This window comes from Cygnus atratus, chromosome 2, assembly GCF_013377495.2.
Source record: "Cygnus atratus isolate AKBS03 ecotype Queensland, Australia chromosome 2, CAtr_DNAZoo_HiC_assembly, whole genome shotgun sequence".
Classification (NCBI taxonomy): domain Eukaryota; kingdom Metazoa; phylum Chordata; class Aves; order Anseriformes; family Anatidae; genus Cygnus; species Cygnus atratus.
Window position 1 is genome coordinate 122346913 of NC_066363.1, and position 23543 is coordinate 122370455.

Below are 23543 nucleotides of genomic sequence, written 5' to 3' on the forward strand. Positions count from 1 at the left end.
TGCTAGTGAGAAGAAGGGCTTAACCACACTAAAAAAGTTTCCCAGGTTTTTCAAAAATCATGAGAAGAGGAAGATGTCTCCTGGAGGCCAGCAGAACAACTTTTCATAGTTTACTGACACTTTATTGACTAGGCACAGGGCCTCAGCACCTATGGTAGGAGCTCCAAACCATATGTCAATCACTTTCTAATTAAGCATTGCAACAGCTGAGTGAAGCACTCAAGAGCAGACCATATGGTCCCTGAGCAATCTGCCCAAAATCACTGAAGAAGCTTTTGGTATAACCAAGAATAAAAGCAGTTGCACATGAGATTCTGCCTGTTTCCTTGGCCATATTTCCTTTCACAAAATTCTTCATGTAAATTTATCCCTAATTACAACAAAGGAAAAAAAAAACACATTCACGTGTTAGAATTCATTCTGTGGAAAAGTCAGAATATGGATAAAATCTGCACAATTTCTAAAGAGGATACATCCAAATCCTTTTAAAAGATATTTATTTGTTGCTCTTCTACAAGGGCAGAACATCACTATGATCTATTTCATTGGCTAATGAACTGCAACAAAGAGTAATTAAACTGGATTAAATCTATGAAGCAAGTAAAACAATATATTGGAAACAGACCAGTTCTTATTTCGCATATCTATTCTTAATCAGAGCAGCATACACTTTTTCTGAAGTATGCCAAACTCAATATCAGTTACACAGCAAACTCATTACCTTCTTCCAATTATAAAAAATCCTATGATTATTGATTTTGAGAAATTCTAACATCTACATTGTTTGCACCAAAATACCAAAAAGTTGCAAAGGAAAACCTTTCACCAAAGGAGTTTTGTTTGTTTGTTTTTTACATTCCTTGCAGTCTGAGAAGCAGGTTTTTGTTAATATAATCAATCTTTAAAAGACAACATTTCCAATCCTCAGAAAAATTTTGACAGCAGGCCAAAATTATTGTACAGAAGTGCACTACAGAGGGACCTACAAAGTAGCCAAAATAAAGCAAACAGTGTTCTGGAAACACCTGCAACTGTCAGATGAGCTTGAGAAAAAATGGTATTATTAGGGTTTGACTCCTGCTTCCAACCATGCAGCTAAATGTCCTGCTTCCCTTTGAGAAACCATCTGATATAAGAATCCCCTCAGACTTCCAGATGTGGGGAACTGAAAACTGGGCCTTTATTCTCAGGAGGTGGTACTAATCATGCTGACTTGTCCTCAGTCTACGTAACCAGTCAATTACAGAACTGCTCCTGTACTAAACAAGCATTGGAACAAGTGTGCCAACATCAACAAGATCATCTCTGATCAGGTTCTGATAGCTTTTGCTCTACCAGTTACATCAAGTTCTGCATTTAGTTTGAGAGTTTCCAGATGGTAATGGGGTTTTAACCCTTCCTGGCAGTGAACTTTCTTCCACAGTATAGAGGACAGTGATATAAATCCAATGAACAAGCCACACTACAAGCATCATGAAAGGAAACAACAAGAAAGGTAAAAAAAAAAAAAATTTAGGTTGCCTACGATACTGAAAAAGCCACATGATAAATAGCTATGAGAGTAGTCAACCACTTTATTCACATGGATAAAGACGGTATTCCTGTAAAATGTTTCACAACTAAAGAAGTTAAAAGCAGGCAACCTTTAAAAGGAACGTATGAATGTACATCATTTTTTCCTTAGCTAAAATGGAAGCTCACCTCTTCATACACTTTCTTGGCATTGCTGTTGTCTCCTATCAGGAGGTAACCAACACCAAGGTCATTCTTGAATGATGTATCACTGGGAAACAGATGAACTAATTTCTGTAGAGTAACCAGGGAACTTCTCATGCGACCTAATTTGATTAAACAAGACTTCATTACAGCTATGGTTATAAGTAACAGTAGTAAGATGCACAACATCTAGAAAAACACAAATCAGTGCCAGGTGTTCCATTTTCACTAGAGATCACAAGGTAGAACTTGAGAAAAAACTTATGCAGATAGGAGTATATTCAGCCGCTTTGCAGTCACACGGGATGTAGTCATACAAGGAACACTTTAGGTAATCCCTCAGAATGCATATCCTGCAGTGTTATGGTAGCCTCTAGTGGAGAACAGTTCACAGTGCAGCTGTAACATTATTTAAGCTTTGGTTGCTCTTTCATTTGTAGATGTCAAAGTGCTCAACAAAACCACGTAAACATATCAAAACAAACTTAGTCTTAATTAACTTAAGTAATTAAACACGTTTCAAAATAAGTGACAATTACACTGAAATCAATCATGATTTACATGTTTAAAATTAAATACATGATTCATCAGCTTCCTAGATGAGGTATTACGAACAGCAAAATCAATATAAATTGATATTAAAACCCACTACGTAGGAACAGAACTCTTCTCCCACTGAAATCTGCTGTGCTTCATGTTCTGATCAACACTTCTTGCACATCACAGAACTGAGATCTAAACTTTCGGATGTATTCACTACATTTCATTACTTCATTTTTAGAGTTCCAACTTCAGATTTTCACTCCCTGACAAACACACCTCAAATATAGCTCATTTTGACTGGGTATTTCAATATTAACCACTTCTTAACATGTGGCTTTTCAGTCTATGGCTGGACATTCAAAACATACACGCTCAAAAACATTAGAAAGTGGTATTTCAAGAGGTCGTGCTGGACATCCCTTTGTCTCTGACAGAGATTCATTGACAGGTTTGTATTTTGGAGCTTTTATCAGCGATACTGTGATAAAACACTTGTGTGATCACCAGGACCAAGTTTTCCTATTTTCCTTTAGAGGAAACTGCAATGTAAACAAGAGATGTGAGAATAGGATCTGCTAAGGAAAAACATGAAATGCAGGTATCAGTAGGCAAAGTTAGCTAGCTTTGCTAAAAGCAACAAAGGGATGCAGATGAAACCCATGTAAAAAGCCACCCATATGAGACAATCTAGTGCCTTAGAAGGTTGCTGTAAATAATTTCCTGAATTAACGAATATAGTTCTGCTCTGTTTTTGTTGAGCCACTGATGTTAATTGACCAAACATGGGTGGTTTGTTGTTGTTTTGTTTGTTTGCAATCTATTGGCTGGTTATTTCAATACTTGCATTTTTAAACATAGGACCAAAAACATCGGTTATGGAGATTCAGAATGCTTTACAATTAATTACCTAATAGTCTGTTAGAGTTGTTGCAACTCATAATTCAGTCTGAGAATTATAGTGAGTAAACTCAGTTAATTAAAAAGATAACGTTAGGAGTAATAACAAATATGAAATTTCTTGATGGCAAAGGTATGCTTTAGAAACACATTTTCCTGACAGTATATTAACATCATCCATAGATTTTTTAAAATATATTTATAAAACTGCTAAATACATTGTTGTATATCTATCACATATGCATTAGGTTATACTATACATTATCTATACACCATCTTTGAAAAGCAAGGTTTTCTAAACTGTCAACAGAAGGAAAACCTTGTAAGTTAAAACATTATCCCCCAATTTAATTCTGTTTTTCTCTATGGTTACTGTAAGTTTATCCTCGGTATGTTCACTTTGTGTACGTCATCAATTTCCCTGTGATTTTCCTCTGCTTCAGTAGAAAAACATTTGCTTCTTTCTCTGTCAAGATATATGTATATTTAACCATCTCCCATCATAGGTTTTCATGACAACTAGTACACTGCTGTCTACAGACGCTGCTGTCATACAAGCTATACACACTAGTTCACTAGCAAATTTTTAAAGATTTTAAAAAGACTTTTCAAAAGCATTTAGGAGATTAGAAAACACAGCTACTGAAAATTCAATGGAATTAGCACTTTTAAGTCCTTAGTGATCTTCTGAAAGTCTTGCTCACAGAACTTCCATAATTTTTACACCATCCCCATATCTTACCAAGAAATTGCTGCCTGTCAGCTTCTCGTTTCAAGCTCAGTTTTATCAGATCTGAAGGGACATTTGGCAGACTAACCACCTCATCATAGGTGTTGATGGCTTTTTGCAGCATCTCATTACTTCTCATTTTCTCAGCTAAGTCATCTTCAGACTAGAGAGAATCACAAAACTATTATTAGAACACATAATTATTGTTTTAAAAATAATTTTGTTTTCTTTAAACACAAACTATGCAATTGTCAGATTATGGGAATCATTTTAAAATTCTATTTAATCTATACCACTTTTTACATAACAATGGAAAACACATTTGGGTGAGCTTTGTGATAAAGTAAATTAGAAGCACGGCTAACTCTTGTTTCCTGCAAACTGATTGAAAGCATAAGAAAATTTGCACCTAAAATACACCATCATGCCCAGTGTTTACATTCACACACATTTTTGGTTAATATTTGTAGAAGTCACAATTTCTGCGTTTGAAAATAAATGAAGCAACCAGCTTCAATTATACGGAAGAAATGTAATTTGTTGCCTACAGATTATTTCTATACTAAGTCTCGTGCTGACAGTAGCACACAGAAAAACACACCAACAAACTTTTTCATATATTCTGACACAAATTCATTTACACTTTTTCTTAGAACAAATAACTAGGAATTTGCTTTACTCTTGCATATGTTGATATAATATCTACCACATGACTCTTTCAGAACTTAAAATTATTTATCAAGTTCAGAAGCAGACCAAAAGACATATCAGATTTCTACTGTGAAATTACAGCTTCAGTGATGCCAAAGGGAGCTACTACTTTTTTCACCTGTGGAATGTCATTTCTATAATTTGTTTCCACAACTGAAAAAAATGAGACTATATTTCAAACTGTAAATTTTTAATGCATTATTTTGCATTTTTATTCTAAAGCATGTATTTTCATGTGTTCAAATTGTTCTTCCTAAATATTCTCTTTTTATTGGCTTATGTTCTTTTTTAAGTCAATTAGCACAGCAAGGTTTAGATGCAGAAATAGAAGTTCTTATTTGTCAATTCATTGTTGTATCAATCACACATTATTTAAACAGCTTGAACTGTATTAGCTCTAATAAGTAGTTAATATCTGGAATATTTTTGAACTTTATCCATTACTTTTTTCTCCACAATCTATTTTGAAATTGAATATGGAGAATATTAAACAATATTGTTACACAGCCAACAGCTGATCAGTTGGTTTCACAGATAAACTCTTAAATTTTTTTTGAAGTTACTTATTTTTCTGATGTACATTCATTAGGAAATTTGCTTTTCCTTTTTTTTGAGAGAGAATTGCAAGGTAAAGAATAGTAAAAGATAAATAAGGAAGAGGCAAAAATTGTCACTGTAAAATCCAATTAAATTCACCAATATAGATGCCAATTCACCAATATGAAATTGTTATGAGACTTAAGATCTATCTATTGTTCTTTTCAGCCCTAAAGATACTAACTATTTCTGCAGGATATTTTCCATCTGGCCTAAGTGTAGGTCCAGAAATCAAATCAGGAAGTACTCAAAGTTCTGAAGAACACTTCTAATTATGTAATCTTTTGCAGGTTTGGGCGGAAAACAGTTACCTTTTAAAGTCATTAAAACATGGAGAAAAATGAATCCTCATGCCTTATTATATTTAGAATCAAATAAATTAGCATATAACGTTGGTTCATGGTTCACAGACAAGGGCAAGTACATACAAGTGTTAAATTCCTGGGCTTTACTGTTATACTTCCCTGCAGTTTTACCTTTAGCTAGTGATGAAAGAGAGAAATTTGAATGTGTTGCATTGGTATAAATACGCATTTAAAAGTAATACTATGTTACCATGTAAACCCTAAGAATAATTCATCTGTCAGTGAAGGACATGATTTTCTCGTTCTTTTGAAACTACTTCATCTTACACATACTGGATTCAGTAAGATTGTCATTGGTCATGTCAACACAAGTATTCAGTAAAAAGACTTGTATGAGTCTACAAAGACTACTGAAAATGGAAATGAACTTATAGTTGTCTTTATACATTCCCTAAAAGTTTATGGTAATTGTGATTTCAGATCTTGATCTGTAGGTCTTTTTAAGCATTACTGAAGTGGTAGACGGTGACAACTGTTATAAAGGGACAAATGAAGTTGTGTCACTGGGAGAATTCTCAAAGAGAAAAAGTTGGCTTCAATGATAAGTCCTCCTCACAGAGAGCAAAGAGCTTAAGAAGAGATAGGAAATATATTCTCTTAGATATGAGTAGATTCATAAAAAAGATAAAATAATAAAAGTAAAAACAGAGTTAAGTCCATTACATATTTTATTGAGTTTACATGGCAAGGTTTTGGTAGCGGGGGGCTGCAGGGGTGACCTCTGTGAGCAGAGCCCAGCAGCTGCCCCATGGCAGATCAGAGCCAACTCCAGCTGGCTCCAAAAGAGACCTGCCACTGCCCAGACCTGAGCCAGGGAGCAATGCTGGTTGGGCCTCTGCGAAGGAAGGGAAAAAAATAAAAATAAAAAAAATCACTGAACAACAGCAGTTGGGAGAGTGAGGAGTGAGAACCAGCCCTGCAGCCCCCCAGGTCAGTGCAGCAGGAGGGCAGGAGGGGCTCCAGGCACGCAGCAGCAGTTCCCCTGCGGCCTGTGGAGAGGCTGTGGAGAGGCCCCTGGTGGAGCAGGCTGTCCCCCTGCAGCCCATGGGTCCCACATGGAGCAGATCTCCACGCTGCATCCTGTGGAGGAGCCCCCGGTGGAGCAGGTGGATGCGGTGGGAGCTGCTGCCTTTGAAGGACCCGTGCTGGGTAATTCTGTTTCTGAAGGATGGACCCCATGTTACGGACCTAAATTTGGAGCAGTTCTTGAGGAGCAGCTGCCTGTGGGGGACCCGTGCTGGAGCAGTTTGCTCCTGGGGGATGGACCCCATGGTACGGAGCCACGTGGGAGCAGTTGTTGAAGAGCTGCTGCCTGTGGGCAGCCCCCGCAGGCTCAGTTCAGGAAGGATGGCATCCCGTGGAAGGGACCCCCCGTGGAGCATGGGCAGAGAGTGACCGTGAAGGAGCGGCAGAGACGAAGCGTTAGGGACTGACCAGAGCCCCATTCCCTGGTGCTGCTCAGGCGGAGGACATAGAAGAGGGTGGGTGGGGGTAAGGTACCTTTAGCTTGCTTTTAGTTTCTCACTGCTCTAGCCTGTTAGCAATAGGCAACAAACTATATTAATTTCTTTATGCTGAGTCTGTTTCGCCTGTGATGGTAAATGGTGAGTGATTTCACTGACATTACCTCAACTCATGAGCCCTTTTTCATCATATTTTCTCTCCCTGTTTGTTTGAAGAGGTGGAGTGAGAGAGCATTGTGGTGGAGTTTAGCAAGCCATCAGGATGAAGCTGCCACACATGTACAAAACCTAAGTTGTCTCCTACTAAACAGGTAAATAGCTTAGCAGATCCCTCACAGAGTATTTAAATATTTGGTCTACTGTGTATCAAGTGCTTATGTAACAGTTTCTTTGGATAATTGTGGCTTGGTTTTAGCATGATTATTATTAACCAAATGAAAACTGGTTGTGACTGCAGTTCGAGTGCCTCATTAATTGTGTAACAGCACAATTCCCTTCAACTGTGAGGGTTTCACTTAGCTCATCTTGATTAACGTGTTCAAGTAGTCTTTTATTACACGTATTCCATTGGGATTATCCTGCTATTTATGAAAATAAGATTATTCTCCAATAAGACATCCAACCCAGCGTGGCTCAAAAAAAAAAAAAAGTATTATGAATACAGAGCTTATTTTACAATTTTTTTTTGTTGTTGTTGTTTTGTTTTTAAAATGTTCTTTGGGGCGAGGGGGACACACACGATGGCAGAACATGAAACAGAACTTCCTCAACAATAAAAAGCTAATTTAGCCTCCTTGCCTACAAACTTGTGTTCTTTATCCTTTATACGTCCTTTAACACGCTCTATAATAACTTCAAATCCACTTCACTGTTCCCATTAATGAAAAAGCAGCATTTAGTCCAGAGCTGTTTGGACTGTTGACAACAAAGTTATGCCTGTTGTTCCTGCAGTGGGACATTAGCTGGGATTTCTCTCTTACCATTCACCGGACAGCTATCGTGACATTTACAGAATGTATCTTATTTTTGTGTTATATACTTCCCACTAAAATTAAACAAAACCTTCTGAAGTAACTGGGGAAGGACAGAGGACTGAAACAGATGCAATTTGACTGATCATGTAAGTTTTTTTTCCTTAGGAAATATCTATGAAATTATAAACAAAGTCTGGGGTCTAGAGCTCTATTGTTAAAAAAAAAAAAGTTTAATGTTTGCTTGTTTTAAAACATTTATGGCTTGTAATTTGTTTATTTATGTACCTGTGCTTTTCCATATCTTGCTCGAGGGCTTTCTGGATATTGATTCACCAGTGCTTCAAAGGCCCTTAGAGCTTCTTCAATTTTCCCCTGGAAGGTAGAGAATTTTATCAGCATTTGTATCTAATTAAAATGCTGAAGGATGCATAGCCTAATAACAGATTAGTTTCTCCAAGTTAAAAAAAAATAAAGACTAAGAATCAACAGTTTTCACTCACATTTTTGTTGGGATTGCCTTGTTTAAAACAAATCACTGCCATTACTTCCAAAGCAATAATATTCAATTACCATGGTCAAAGCTAGTAATTTTTGTTTTACTTTACTCACGTTCCCTTTGCTGACTGCAAAGAATGTTGAGAAGACAATAACCTATCTGTACTAAAACACAGAGTAAAGATTATATGGATAATAACAGAATCCAAATTGAATTTAACGTACAGAATAAAAAGAAAGTTTTATACATAGGTAGAAATTTCATCTCTGCATACCTCATATGACCAGCTGTTTTGTAACTGTGGTTCTATGGGAAATGAGATAGAACCATCCATGCTGTATGGATGTTTCCGCTCAATGTTTTGAGCAAGTACGTCCCTTGGGACTTCACATGTGCTCTGTATCTCTTCCCTGTCCCACACAAAGTCTGCAGCCATTCTCACGAATGGTGCTGACTAGCAAGCAAGGATGGAAGTTGAGAAGAACCAGCTGCACTGTTAAATAGCAACTGCCGGCAAAATTTGGCATCAGATCTTGCTGCTGCATCCAAATCTTACAGCTTTATAAATATGAGTGGATTATTATACACAACTGTCCTGCTATCTTCAAATAGTACATATGTCTGATTTGTTATTAAATGTATCCTGCTGCATACAAGACAAAGCGTGATTGTTTGCATCTCACCATGAGACAAATACAGGAAAACACTCAGCTAACTGATACCATAGGCTCATCAGAATTTTCTGTCATGCTTTTGGTCAACTAATTGTCTAAGTAACAATAAGCATGTAAAGGCTTTTCATTTTTGTATTCCAACATGTAAACAAGGTTCCCAGTGAAGAGCAGCAGTAGAAGCAGCCTGAGGCTAGTTCTCTCTGAATAGTAGCCCCACCACAGACTTACAGCCCCTGTGGGGCTACATGGATGGCAAAGTAAATCAAAATCTGCAGTCAATCTTCTGAAAAATCAAGAATCATCTTACATTTGCAGTGATTAAAACGCCCTTTTTTTTTTTTTTTTTTTACTGTACTGTGCTATAAGTGGAGTTTGTCATTGTTCAGTCATCTCAAATTCAGGGTAGAACTAAGACCTGCAGTTGTTCTCCACATGCTTTTTTTGTTTTTCACTGTCAAGTTATTAAATTTAAAACTACCAAAATTGATTGACTGATGTTAAGGTCTTATTGCCACTGGTGAGAAGCAGGAACATCTGCTTCATGCTCTATGCTTTTGTGTGGCAGCAGAAACACTGCTAGGATGCATGCGGTAACCCCAGCAGAAACAACACGTAATACAAAGGTTTTCACTTAATACTCATGAAGCACATGAATTCATACTGAAAGATCCATATTAACATGCTTATGTTATCTAAGTGTTCTGATAATAGTACACTTCAGTACTGACATGGACAGCGATAGGACAGATCTAGCCCTGTTCCATGTGATTAACTTAATCACTTTTGTTGAATTCATATAATCAAAGAAGTGAGTGCAAACACATGAATGGACAGACAATTTAAAAAAGAAAACTATCCAACAGAAATTAAACTTGGAGCACAACCATGCACTAAACATTTAATTTTTAAAAGTTAATTTCACAAAGAGTAATCTAAAAGTAATTCTCCATTTTTCTAAGCTAACTTTTATTCATATTCACTATTTACAGCCTGAATAAAACATTCAAAACTTACTTTCTTACGTAATTTTTCTGCAGCATCTAGTTCAGCTTTAATGGTCTTATCAAACTTGTTCAAGAGTTTTGGCTTCTTTTTCTTTTTAGCTAGAAGAAATTTAAAAATACACAGTTCATTACTTGTTTCATATTTCACAGCTATTATTTGGAGTAGCTTTAACTAGAGACTAGTACTGTAAAAGTGCATGTCTTCAAATGAGGCAGTTTCAAAACACACTGAAAAGAAATTGATTTCTTATTACAATCACAAAATCCTGTATGAAAAAGTAATCATCAGTCATTCAGACTGAATAACTTTGCAGTCAAGTTTTTGAATAAGTATTTGTCATCTTATACAGTCAAGATTTTTTCCAAATGGTTGTTCGACATGGAAGAACAGAGAGAGCAATGTTATTTTTCCATATTTGTATGGAGTTGCAAAAAATACCATTATCAGGACATGTTAATCATTTGTAAAGTTGTGCCTATATATATCTATTTATTTATCTATTAACACAACAAAAACAATTAAAGCAATTAAAATAGTTGATGGAAATATAGTTGATGGAAACTCAGAAAAGGAGCAACTCAAAGTCATGCAGTCCAACTTACTGCTGAAAACTGGTTCAACACTGAAACGTCTAATCAAGACCTCTTCAAATGATGAATTTTCCATAGCTTAGCAAGCTACCCCACATTAGCAGAACCGTAGCAATATGTGGCAAACCAATCTTGAAGCAAATTTTGTAAAGTAAATTGCATTTGAAGCAAATTGAAGTAAATAGTGTCAATTTAAGCAGCTATTTACTTTAGCAAAGCTCACACTTAAACAATGGTCGGTTGCATTAACTATACTAGATGTAAGAAAAACGTAGGTGTACCTATAAAGGATATGACAGCAGATAACCACTCTTCTTCCCATTTGCTATAGCAAAACTTTGCTTTTGTATTTCATTAAAAATATTTTTTCTGACACAAGTAATGGAAATATTCTGTGACACAAGTAACTACTAGTTTTTGAATATTTGTAATTAGTAGCACGTATTTTTGTTTAAATTATGCATTGCTGTTTTGTTTTTTTCTCCTCTCTGAAAAATGTCACTAACAGCATGAAAAGAAGTAATTTATTATTTTCTATGTAGGAGTTTAAACAGGGAATGTCATAACTAGTACATGTGAAACTAAAACCAAACACTGTATAGATTAACATCATAACATTGCTGTAATGCAAGTATTTTGGATATCCACTACAAAGTATTGTAAACTAGACATATTTTATTCTGCTTCCTAAGTCTTCAGGTGCACTGCGCAGGGATGACAAGAACAGCCACATGCTGCTGGAAGCTGTGCTCATGATTCAGTAAATGACACTTTCTCTACAAGACTCTGATCCTGCACTGAGCTTTAAACAGACAAATCATTTCATCTACACAAAAAAAAAAACAACTCTAAAAATACTAGCCCAACCAAAACATTAGAGAGACTCACAAGTCTGAACTGCTTCTGTATGACATTAAAAAAAAAAAATCGATGACCACCTTTGGTTCTTTTTATGTAAGACTTCTAGTGCACTGAGCTCAGTTTGCGTATAAGTTACAATTCTGCATTGAAAGTTTTTCTTGCATTACTTTTATATTTGTGCATACCAATGCTGCAGAACAGTTTAGATACTTTTGCTTTTCAGAGGCAGGTGAAAAAGAATTAAAGAAAGGTTGATGTAATCCTACTAAATTTCATTTACTTATTCACAAAGTTTGTATGAAGCTTTAAATATAAAAGTGTTTTAGGATCTATAAAGGAAAGGTGCTAAAGCAGCACTGCATTAGGATTGTTATGTCCTTGTTGATCCTTGTTATAATAGAAGCGGCTGTAAATTTCCAAGGCATTAGCTACCAAGAAGGTAAGAAAGAAAAAATGAAATATAGGAGTTTTTTCCTTTTTCAGAATAAACCATCAAATAGTATGCTTTTAAAGCACTCATTTTCCTTCCCTAAACACTTCAGCATTTCATTGTACTGAATGACTCTGAAATCAAGCATTTGTACTAAGGCACAGGGTAACGTACTTAAGGAATGCAGTTATCATGGAATCAAATTGACTGAAGAGATTTTACTTTACTTTTTTCTTTTTCCAAACAAAATTTCTGGAAAGTACCTTCCAAATGTACGCTGAAATAAGTATATTAGAACTCTGTGCTAGTGAACATAGATGCGCATTGAGTAAAATGCACTGTTATTTAGTATAGTACGTACTACCAATTGAGATAATACAGGTGATTTTCATGTCTTCTGTTCATTCCACAGACAATGTAGTAGAAATGCATTTCAGACTGTGGCTGCCATTTCTTACTTTAATATTAACCACTTGAAAGAAAAGTGACAGATTTATTGCATTTTCATGCAGCCAAAAGATAACAACAACTAAGGAGCACAACATTATTTAGTTTCAAGGTCTCATACCCCTTGAATCCCACAGAACTCACAGAACCAGCTCTCATCTCCTCCACCCCAGGACCTTGAGCACAGGTATGATCTAACAGGTATGATCAGAAGTTTCTGACGACGTCATTAGGCCAGAAAAAAAAAATCTAAAAATGTTCCACATCATTTTACTGAAATGAGAAACCATTGCTCATTCTAAGGCCAGGCTTTCTCAAAAGTATCTGTGAGTGAACCTGGGAGTACTGGCCCCAAGAGCCAATAAAAGCAAGCCTCCCTAAGGGCTTTTTAGCATTTTGAGCTCAACCAACCTAAGTGAAACTGTGATCTGTTGTTAGCAGGAAAACTGAGACATGCCAGTTCCCCTGACTGTACAGTCTAGGGAGCTTCCAGTTGGACATCACCACCAAACATTCAGTTCCTGTTCTCTAAGTATGAGGCTGTACATACAAGAAATGATTCAAAACAACATTAAAAAGTCAATTCCCATGACATGAATCAAAATCTTTATCTAAAACTAGACCATTGCACAGAAATTGTGCATTCAGTAAGAGAGGACAGCTGTTTGTCAGCTTTTTAACTTTCAGAATTCATGGAAAGACACAGTCATTTGGTACTTCTCAAACAAACACGGAAAGAAGCTCTCCCACTCACTGAGGAACTGCCTGTAGGACAGTGATTTCCACAATGCCTCAGTTTACAAGGAGATGAGACAAAGTGAATGCAAACTCTTAGAAGTCTCTTGCAAAAGAAACAAGACATCTTTCCCCTCATGTCCGATTTTAGTGACACGTTGGAAGAATCTTTTTGTCACCCTCCATTACCAAGAAGCATTATTTTCCCATTTTCAGTACAATTTTACATCAACTCTAAACCAGCAGGAGATCAATGTGAAAAGCGGGAATGGAGCTGTTAACATAAATATTATTCAGCTGCTAGGCACCAGTATAACACAACAAACATTATATAATGAGCAAATATTTTCATCTACCCATTCTACTCCTATGTTAAAGGATTCACCTGGGAGCTTTCAGTATAACCATCAAGAATTCCTCTATATTAAACAGATAGCCTGTTATTTCCCTGCAGGGGTATTTTAATAAATTATACATCACCTCCTTCTAATGTAATAAACTTTTAGCAGATGCGACCCAATATATTAAATCCAGTGTTACAAAGAAGTAAACTTTTCTGTTTTCAGAGAAAAAAAAAAGTAGTTTTCCCCATGACTTACACATTTCACCATACATATGAAGAAACGCACAGTCACACAACTGCCAGGGTGATTGATAGTCCAAATCTGGTTGAGCACTGAAGTGGTAATAATTCTTTTATATATCATACTATGGTCTTGCAAGACCAATACTGAGGATTTTCAGTAATGGCCTTGGATACAAGGATACACTTTCTACCTAGGATTGCTGTCATACGATTCCTGAAGTCTCCCTCAGAGAAAAGAGTTTCCACTGTTAAACCAGCAAGACAGGAAGAAACCTCACAAGAACTCACATGCTACTTCTTCCTAATAGAGAATAAACTATGGCCAGCGATGACAAGCAATCCCATTATCTCCCTTCTGTATTAAGACAGGGAGAAGAAGCAAAACAAATCAAAAACAAACAAAAAAACAATAATTAGATGGAAAATATTTTGGAAATGATAAACTTAATAGTTTGCGATGTTATCGAATGAATGATGAATAGCTACTTTATAACTTTATATACCAATTTTGGCATATTAAAGCTAAAAACATATGATATGGCTTATGTTTTAAATTGAAAGGCACTTTGTCATCACCAAAAGCAGTGATAGCCTTTTTCTACAAAGGACACAGAAACACCTTTCAAAAAATAATGAATGCACTTCTAGCTACTCTAAGACCACAAGCCATCAAGTGAAAAATAAGGAAAACGTAACTAAATGATTAAAGGAGATCAAATCACTCACTTTCAAAGCACTGTTTAAAGATATTTTGTTTAGTTGTCTAGGGTAAAGGCAGGGGGCAACTTTTTACATTTGTGCAAGCAAGAACAACACATGTTGCTCACACTCTTCAAGTGTCTTTTCCCCTAAACTCTATTGCCCCAGATAGCTGTTACCGACCATCCGTACTACTGCTGTTCTGTCTCAGCTGCATACTTCAGAAAAACAATTAGGGCTATAAGGAGCCAGAAGAGTGACCCAAGGAAAGATGAATATAAGCGACAAAGCCTCTCTCCTGTCACGTAATACTGTATGTGCCCCACACCAAAAGGTGCTACTAGAACATAAGTAACCCTTTGCAAGAAACACTTCACCTGTTTCTACATGTAATTCAGCACTGCGATTATATCTACAATTTACATCCTGAGCAAGAAGCAATACAAGCTCAGCAGCAGTACCTGATGGCATAACTCTTTGCACTCCAGCTAAAACTTCATTCCTTTAGTTATTACTTGAGGATGTCACCAACAGTGACAGGTTCAAATTTAGGCAACTAAATTTAGGTTTCCCTATGCAGTATAACCTGTAGAAACCTAGTCATTGCAGTCAAAGGAGCCTGAAAAGTGAGTTCAGCATAATGTAAATACCTACTATGTGGTTAGCTGAAGGCTCCACTGACTGCATAGATGACCATTAAATATAACACAGTTTAGACATCATCTGCACATGTGTGTGTCTTAATTTGGAACTGAAGCCCATCCTTTCTGTTCTCCACACTTACTGACTCTGCAGTTAAATGATAACTTATTCCTGCATGCTGTTTGGAAGTCAGTAGCATGAACAATGAAAGAATCAGGAAATGATTAATTCCTTTATTTCAGTACCTGACCTCACAGAAAGCTTCAGTGCTCAGAAGGAATAGTATCACAGGAAAACCCTCTCAGGTCTAAATATCTGGACTGGAATATGCCCTTCACTTTGAGACGGGTGTAGACGTAGCAGCAAATGGACTAGGATAATGAAATTGAGTGACCAAAATCAAACATGTCTTCATTGATGACTATCAGCTGACGTGTACGTGTGAACTAGCATTTTTAGTTAATACTAAACACTCTTGGGGAAAGAAAACATACACCATCTGCAATTTTTTTTTTTTCATTTAAACAGTCAGAAAAAAAAATCAAAGAAATCAGTGAAAAAAAATCATCTTGTGAGGCTACTGAATCATTTCCTTGAAACTTTCCAAAATTAATTTTTACAAAGGCATTTCCAAAATGAGCTTTCCGGATGGAAAACTGCATCTCAATGATGTAACTTGAGAAAAGTTTTAAATGATTAAAAACAGTGCCTTGTGACAGAAAGCAATCTCAATTACAGGTGCTATTATTAACCGTCTCTGGGAAAAACAAAACAAAAAGCAATAACATTAAAAAAAATCAAGTTCTGTAAGCCTTCATCTGAAGCAGACTAATCTTTTCCTCTCCTGCAATTGTCCAGACAAATAGCATCAGACATATAATTTTGCAACTTTGATTTTATTCACAGAGTGTGGTGGTTTTACTCAGCTGAGCAGCTGAGCTCCACCACGACTGCTCTCACTCCCCCTCCTCAAAGGGAAAGGGGGAGAGAATAGGATGGAAAGGGTTCAAGGGTTGAGATAAGGACAGGGAGATCGCTCAACAATTACCATCACAGGTGAAACAGACTCAGCATAGGGAGATTAATGTAATTTATTACCTATTACTAACAAGATAGAGAAGTGAGAAACTAAAAGCAAACCAAAAACACCTTCCCCCCAACCACCCTTTTCCACCTCCTCCTCCCAAGCAGTGCAGGGGAATGGGGGCTGCGGCCCAGGGCCTGCTCCACCAGGGGCTCTCCATGGGCCGCAGCCTCCTCCAGGCCACATCCACCTGCTCCACCGGGGGCTCCTCCACGGGCTGCAGCGTGGAGATCTGCTCCATGTGGGACCCATGGGCTGCAGGGGGACAGCCTGCTCCACCAGGGGCCCCTCCACAGACCTGACTGGTGAGAGAACAGCCTGACATCTCAAAACAATTAATACTTTATTTGCCATAATTTGACAAAAATATTAAAAATTATCATAATCACCTTTCATGTTTAATATATATATATTTTTTTTATCCTGGAGGTACACAATGCATGTGGAATTTAACAGAGCAAGTTACTTTTAAGTGGATTTCTAATTGTCCACACTGTAAAGACTTCAACTATTTTTTTTTCCCCTCTGAAAAGATCACTTAAAGGATGTGGTACTTCTACCATAACATGTAACATGAATTGGTCTGACCTTACTGACTTATTCTGAGCCTCTGATTAAAGGGTACATGTATAGTTTTGCTCCTGAGAAAAGATATTGCAAGTAAGTGGGAGATAATATCATGCCGCTCTTAAAAATCCCAGAATAAATAGTGGTTACCTCTACTTTAAAAAACAGTATGCTACATTCAAATACTTCACACAAATCGTCTCTCGCTCCTGTACCTTCTAAAAAAAGGTCAGGATGAGATATTTTATAATTCTGTGATTTTATTCTGAAAAGATAGACATGTCAGGGAACAGGACACTACAAACAATAGTAGTGAGCTTCTTAGCTGATGTAAAACAGTGGCTGGGAAGACTCACCTGAGACTCAGTATTCCACTCATTATTGCTGCCCCTTTCCCTTCTTCCATCTTTTGCTCTCGGTACTATTTCCCTTTCGGTGCTCCCTTTGTTCAGAGCTTAGGAAAAGAGATAGAATGGTAGGGCAGGCTTATCTGCTGCACTGAAGCTCGGCACCTGGGACCTATCCCGAACACTGGAAAAGGTTACTGACACCTTGGGTGGTGTAACTTAGATCTGGGAGAAAAAGGGAGTCTTCCACATAGGCTAAACTGTCTTACCCTAAGGTTTGGAAACGGATGCCGTAGGATTCAGTCAATGGAGAGAGAGAGTAGCTTTCTCTGTGATTAAGAGTGCCCATAGTAGCATTTCTTCTTAAATATGTCTTCTACTTAAAGTTCTAGTTCCTCAGAAATAGTAAGACAATTTCTCTAGTGATGTGGGTAGAGAATACGAGGACACAAAAGACTCTGCTTTCTATCTAACAAACCACCTCATATGTGGGTTTTAGTTGCTGTCATTGGATTTATTATTTTATTATTTTCCTATTGTCATTGTAGTGTTTCTTGAACATGTAGTGTTCAAGGGGGATTCCCTGTGGCTTCCTCCATGCCGCATCTGCTACTGTTGGCACATGAAACAGAAAGCAGCTAAGACTCTGCTTGTAGTTAAACAACTTCTTAAGGTCTAAGGACTCAAGATAAACCATGGTTTTCACTCCCATCTTGAGGACACGCTGTCCCCAGTTTTGCAACTGAAAACTGCACCAGAACAATCCTGCTGCATAGATGGTATGTTGTATGTATACCAGTGGCTAAGCTTTATTTACAACTTTATAAACTTTTAAATAAAAAATTACAACCTCTATAGTTATAACTATATAATGATATCTCCTTATTTCTTTCCCACATTGGCAAAAACAATGTGGGGGATGTCAACGCTAAATATAATCTGAAATTAAAACCTTTCCATGTAATGCAGTCACACAGTCATTCGTAGCAAAGGCTACTTATGCCAGTTCACCATCTTAAATTTTCAAAATCTGAGAAAGCAATTTCCGGAGGAGGCAAGGTTTTCTTTCCTAAACAAACTCCTATCCCTCCTGTAATATAAATTTTGTAATAACTCTCTTGGTAACTTGTGAATGGGCACTTCACAAGGAAATGGTAAATACATATGTATTGTCATGCCCTACCAAAGTTTTACAATGATTTTGTGACCTTCTGTTTTACTAATCCCCATCCTCTTCCCCCAGATACTCCTCCCTTCCCAGTCCAAGTTTCAAAGTTTTAGTTATAGGCTGAAAAATTGTTGTGGTTTAGCCCGGCTGGCAGCCAAAGACCACACAGCTTGGTGTAAGCACTGCTCTACAACAATTAAAACATCAGCATGTTATCAGCGCTCTTCTCATTCTAATCCAAAACATAGCACCCTGCCAGCTACTAGGAGGAAAATTAACTCTGTCCTAACTGAAACCAGGACAAAAATATACATATATATTAATAGGCCCATTGCTTTTACCTAAAATTCAAAATTTGCTTACACAGTTGTCTTCCTTCCTCATGCTTGGCCCATATCATTAGACAAATTAGTTTTTGCAGTTGTGCTGTCTCTCAGTGGGCACTGGAATGAGAATTTGATGATGATGAAAAACTTCTGCCATTGTTCTGTTGCTTGGGAAGCTCATTAGGTGAGTTACAGATAGCAAAAGTGATCCCCTTGTTTTATGGACTTCTATAAAAGAAAACTTGGAAGGTATAAAACCCACTAACTACATCTAGACAATTTAAAGACAGTAGCACTACAATAATTAAAAGATCTCTCTAAACCGTGCTAGTAGAACAGGAAAAACCTCTGTAATCAACTTATCTGGGGAAGCAATCAGACCATTAAAAAAATGAGGCATTTTAGGGACTAATAAAGCCATGAAATCTAATGACTATAATAAATCTTTAGCTGCAGTTATTCCAGAACAATTTCCCTTGCAGTAAAAAGTATTCTACAGGGTCTTCTGTCTGAAATTACTGTTGGTTACTTAATGTTGATCATAAGAAACAATTGCAGAATGATAATTTTATTTTTGGCATGTGTTCTCACCATTCTCTTCTCCCTTTCACCATAAGGTCTTTTGGCTTCATGCAAAGGCTACAATCAAGCATCCCTTTGACAAGGCCAGATTTTTTTTTTATTGATTTTTCCGTACAAAAGTACACACTAATATTCTAGTGTCTTATAAATTTAGTTCAACATAGTGTTTGCAGCACTTCTGGACTTTGAGAACTCCACTTCTATCAAGCGCAACATCCTGCCAACAGCTTATATTTAATGTAGGCTATAATTAAATATCTAAGTAAGTAAATAAATAGAGCTCCCTTAAAAACAGAGCTTGCACATATGGAACTCAGCTCACCTAGCCTGAAGTGACAATGCTGGAGGTGAGTTAAATGTGCAAGTTAAATGTACAGCCAGTGAAGCTGTGGTTAAGGTTGTTAATGGAGTTTAGGGTATAATTTGTCTTACTCTACAGCAAAAACTTACATTTAGCCAGAAGAATAGCACCTTATACTCTACAAGTCATACATGTTAGATTTCTACTGGTATCAATGGAATCCTACTTATCCTGTTCAAAGTTTTAACCTAGAGTAAACTGAACTGAATGTTAACCCTGGTATCAGAATGACACTTCTAGGGCTGCTTCTGGAATGACATTGTCTTAAGCTTGGCTTATGTATACCCTGTCCCTGATGTAACATAGCTTGGTGCTCCAACCAGATGGCATTCATTTTCACTTTTATGTTTCATCAGTTTTGAAAAGTGAAAATTATATTTATAATTACATATACTGATGTTCAGTGTATGAAAGAAACCGTTTCACCACAGAAAACAACTCTTCCAGTTTTGATATTATGTATCAATACATGCCAATACAAGCCAAAGCAGAAAACTGAAGCTCCTTCTTAAATTTAATTTTTGCCAGCCTATGTGATCAAATACAACTAAAAACACATCATACGGAAAGATGTCTTATGGATATGGTACATATGCCCTGAGTTGTACTACCTGTGAAATGTTTTAAAGAATTATTTTTCAGACACACCAGCCCTTTCAATTCCTTGACAAAATATAGAGTCTGATCACATTCTTATGGATGTAACAGAGATAACTTCAAGTAATAGTACACTACATATGAGTTTTTATTTGGTTTGTTGCCTGTTTCTTTAGAGGAGTTTCCAGAGAAGCTTCAGTTAACACAGATATTAGAAGTTGATTTTAAATATCTATTAAGTTCTGCTAGAAGAAAGCCTAGAAAAACAAACATTTATCTCTAAGATAGCAAGAAATAAGTATCAGTTCCTCGTTCTGGATAATGGATCTTTTTTCCTTGTCAAGCATACTTAACCTAAAAGTATCAGCTCCCTCACAATATACTTTTTTTTTTTTTTTTTTTTTTTAAGATGTTTAGTTAAGTAACTACACCATATTCATGTTTCTGCAACTCAGTAGTGCAGAACCAAACTTTTTCCTTGGATGTGTAATGTTGCTTGCCTTCAGGAAATCTACTTTGGCAGATAGATAATAGAAACAAAAGTCCTAACAGACCAATAGCAAAATGATATCTGGGTTTTGTCTGCTCTAAAGGGCATCAAGTGAGAAAAATCTATTAAAAAGTTGCTACTTGTCATTCAAGCTGTTGTGTCTGTAGAGGAACCACACAATTCCTGTATTTCAACAACTCTTACAACTATGTTTAAACAAAGCACATCTGATTAAGTTTGATACCTGTTCTGTTCTTAGTCCTATTAAAAAAGCAAGCAAAAAAAATACAACCCCCCACCCCCGAAATTATTATTATTTTACTAGTGAATGCTTCTCACCCATAATGGACAGCTATTACATGTCTAATTATTCTACTGTTCTAGCAGGTAATGAAGCTGGCACAATGTTTTCATTTTTTTTCCTACTATCAACTGTGGTAAGGTATGTCCTGCCACCAAACCTAGCCTTCTGTAATTGGAAATGGGGATATAACTGCATTGCTTCCCAAGTAAACCAGCTGATGGTATGTTTCTTTTTCAAATTAGTTTCTTTTCAAATTGTTTCTTTTTTCATATTATGTTTCTTTTTCAAATTCAAATTTTTTTTAACTGTATGAAGTTCAACAAGGCCAAGTGCCGGGTCCCGCACCTGGGGCGCAACAACCCCAAGCAGCGCTACAGGCTGGGAGATGAGTGGTTGGAAAGCTGCCTGGCAGAGAAGGACCTGGGAGTACTGGTTGATAGTCGGCTGAATATGAGCCAGCAGTGTGCTCAGGTGGCCAAGAAGGCCAACAGCATCCTGGCTTGTATAAGAAGCAGCGTGGCCAGCAGGTCTAGGGAGGTGATTGTCCCCCTGTACTCGGCTCTGGTGAGGCCGCACCTCGAGTACTGTGTTCAGTTTTGGGCCCCTCGCTACAAGAAGGACATGGAGGTACTCGAGAGAGTCCAGAGAAGGGCAACGAAGCTGGTGAGGGGTCTGGAGAACAAGTCTTACGAGGAGCAGCTGAGGGAGCTGGGGTTGTTTAGCCTGGAGAAGAGGAGGCTCAGGGGAGACCTCATTGCTCTCTATAGGTACCTTAAAGGAGGCTGTAGAGAGGTGGGGGTTGGTCTATTCTCCCACGTGCCTGGTGGCAGGACGAGGGGGAATGGGCTAAAGTTGCGCCAGGGGAGGTTTAGGTTGGATATTAGGAAGAACTTCTTTACTGGAAGGGTTGTTAGGCATTGGAATGGACTGCCCAGGGAAGTGGTTGAGTCGCCATCCCTGGAGGTCTTTAAAAGACGTTTAGATGTAGTCCTTAGTGATATGGTTTAGTGGAGGTCTTGTTAGTGTTAGGACAGAGGTTGGACTAGATGATCTTGGAGGCCTCTTCCAACCTAGACGATTCTGTGATTCTGTGAAATGCAATGCTTGCATTCGGCATATTTAATATTTCAATATAATGTTTATATGGCTTGCCAGAAGTCTGTATTTAAAATGCAAATACACAAAACACAAACGCACACCATCAAAAGAACACAGTAGTATTACTAAGTACTCAAATATAACAGACACAGGAAAAAATGAGAAAAGAATGAAAAAGGAGGAGGAGGATTAAAAAGGACACCAGCAGAGTCACTGATTCCCTTTAGCCCCCCCTAGAAGTAAAAGAGGAGCTACCCATGGCAGGCACTAGGCCTTACCTGAGTGAAAAGGATGCGCACACAGAACCTGAGGTTTTTGTCTGTGGTCAGTTGCAATGATATAGCTAGGGAGAGACACAAAACTTGATCTGAATGACACAGGCTGTGCAAAGCAGTGATAGGGAATGCACATGGCCGACAGCAATGTCAGTGTAGGAAGACTCACAGTACTCAGCACCACTCACTTTTCCACCAAACCTGCCTCTGTATGTTCTTACCTAACCCGTACTGGGTACCACTGAGCTGAAGGGGCTGATTTCAGTGCTACCTGCTGTTTTCATAAAGCATCTACAAGTTCTCCCAGACAATGTTTTGTGAGTGAGGATGGATATAACTGCCCTACACCACAGCTGTATCTGTTTAGACCTACAATTTATCAACCAGTAATACAGGTAAAACTCAAGTTATGTGACAGTACACCAGAGCTATTAAGTGCTGTTATCCATAGGTTGCTTCTACTCCCCTCAGGCCACACGAGGTCCGCCAGGTGCTGCACAATCCCAGCTATCCTGCTCCCAGCTGAGGGCAGCTGATGGCACTGAATGGGGCTTGCAGGTCCTGACAGCCCCAGCTGCCTCTCACGCTGAGATGTCCGAATTGCATGGTGACGCTACGACCCCTGCAACGTCACACGGGGAGCAGGACATTGAAGCTTTTTAGTTCTGAAACAGCAGAAGTTTTTAACAGCAGCCTGCAACTGTGTAAGAGGGGAATGAATTACTGTCAGGTTTTTGACTGTTTACTTACAAAAACAGATGCACACTGCACATTTACTCAACTCCAACTTATCTGTGTAAGGTATACAAGAACTAAGCATCACCACTATTTAACCTAATTTAAATCAGTTCTCCCAGAAAATGCACTTTCAAATCCCAGAAGGGTAGAATGTTACTTTTAGACTTACCTTTTTCTGTTTTGTCTTGTTCAGTCTCTTTTCCACCTTTTCCTAGAATATTAAAAATATAATTCCATTGAAGTGAATTTATGTTAACAGTTTAGAATAAGAAAGTTAAAATTAAAATTATAGTTTAGACTCAAAATATGATTGTACTAACTGGACTTGTTTCTTCTTTAATTTTATTTTAAAAGTAAGCATAGTTTAATGTCTGAACTATGGTTACATAGGTGGTCTTTCTCTGCAGGTGCTTCAAATATTGCATAATTGTTTCTTTCACAAAAT

The 23543-nt window shown here is 37.5% G+C and overlaps 1 protein-coding gene across 6 annotated transcripts in view; it reads right to left on the minus strand.

Moving 5' to 3' along the window:
• The window catches only part of ASPH (aspartate beta-hydroxylase), a 116714-nt gene that overhangs the window by 30305 nt on the left and 62866 nt on the right, over positions 1-23543 (minus strand). For all 6 annotated transcript variants that reach the window (XM_035553215.2, XM_035553214.2, XM_035553210.2 and 3 more), the window contains 5 exons: positions 23268-23309; positions 10181-10269; positions 8282-8368; positions 3899-4049; positions 1702-1838 (listed from right to left, as the gene is read on the minus strand). In XM_035553215.2, coding sequence (XP_035409108.1) covers positions 1702-1838; positions 3899-4049; positions 8282-8368; positions 10181-10269; positions 23268-23309 — 506 coding nt within the window. The remainder of the gene's footprint in view (positions 1-1701; positions 1839-3898; positions 4050-8281; positions 8369-10180; positions 10270-23267; positions 23310-23543) is intronic.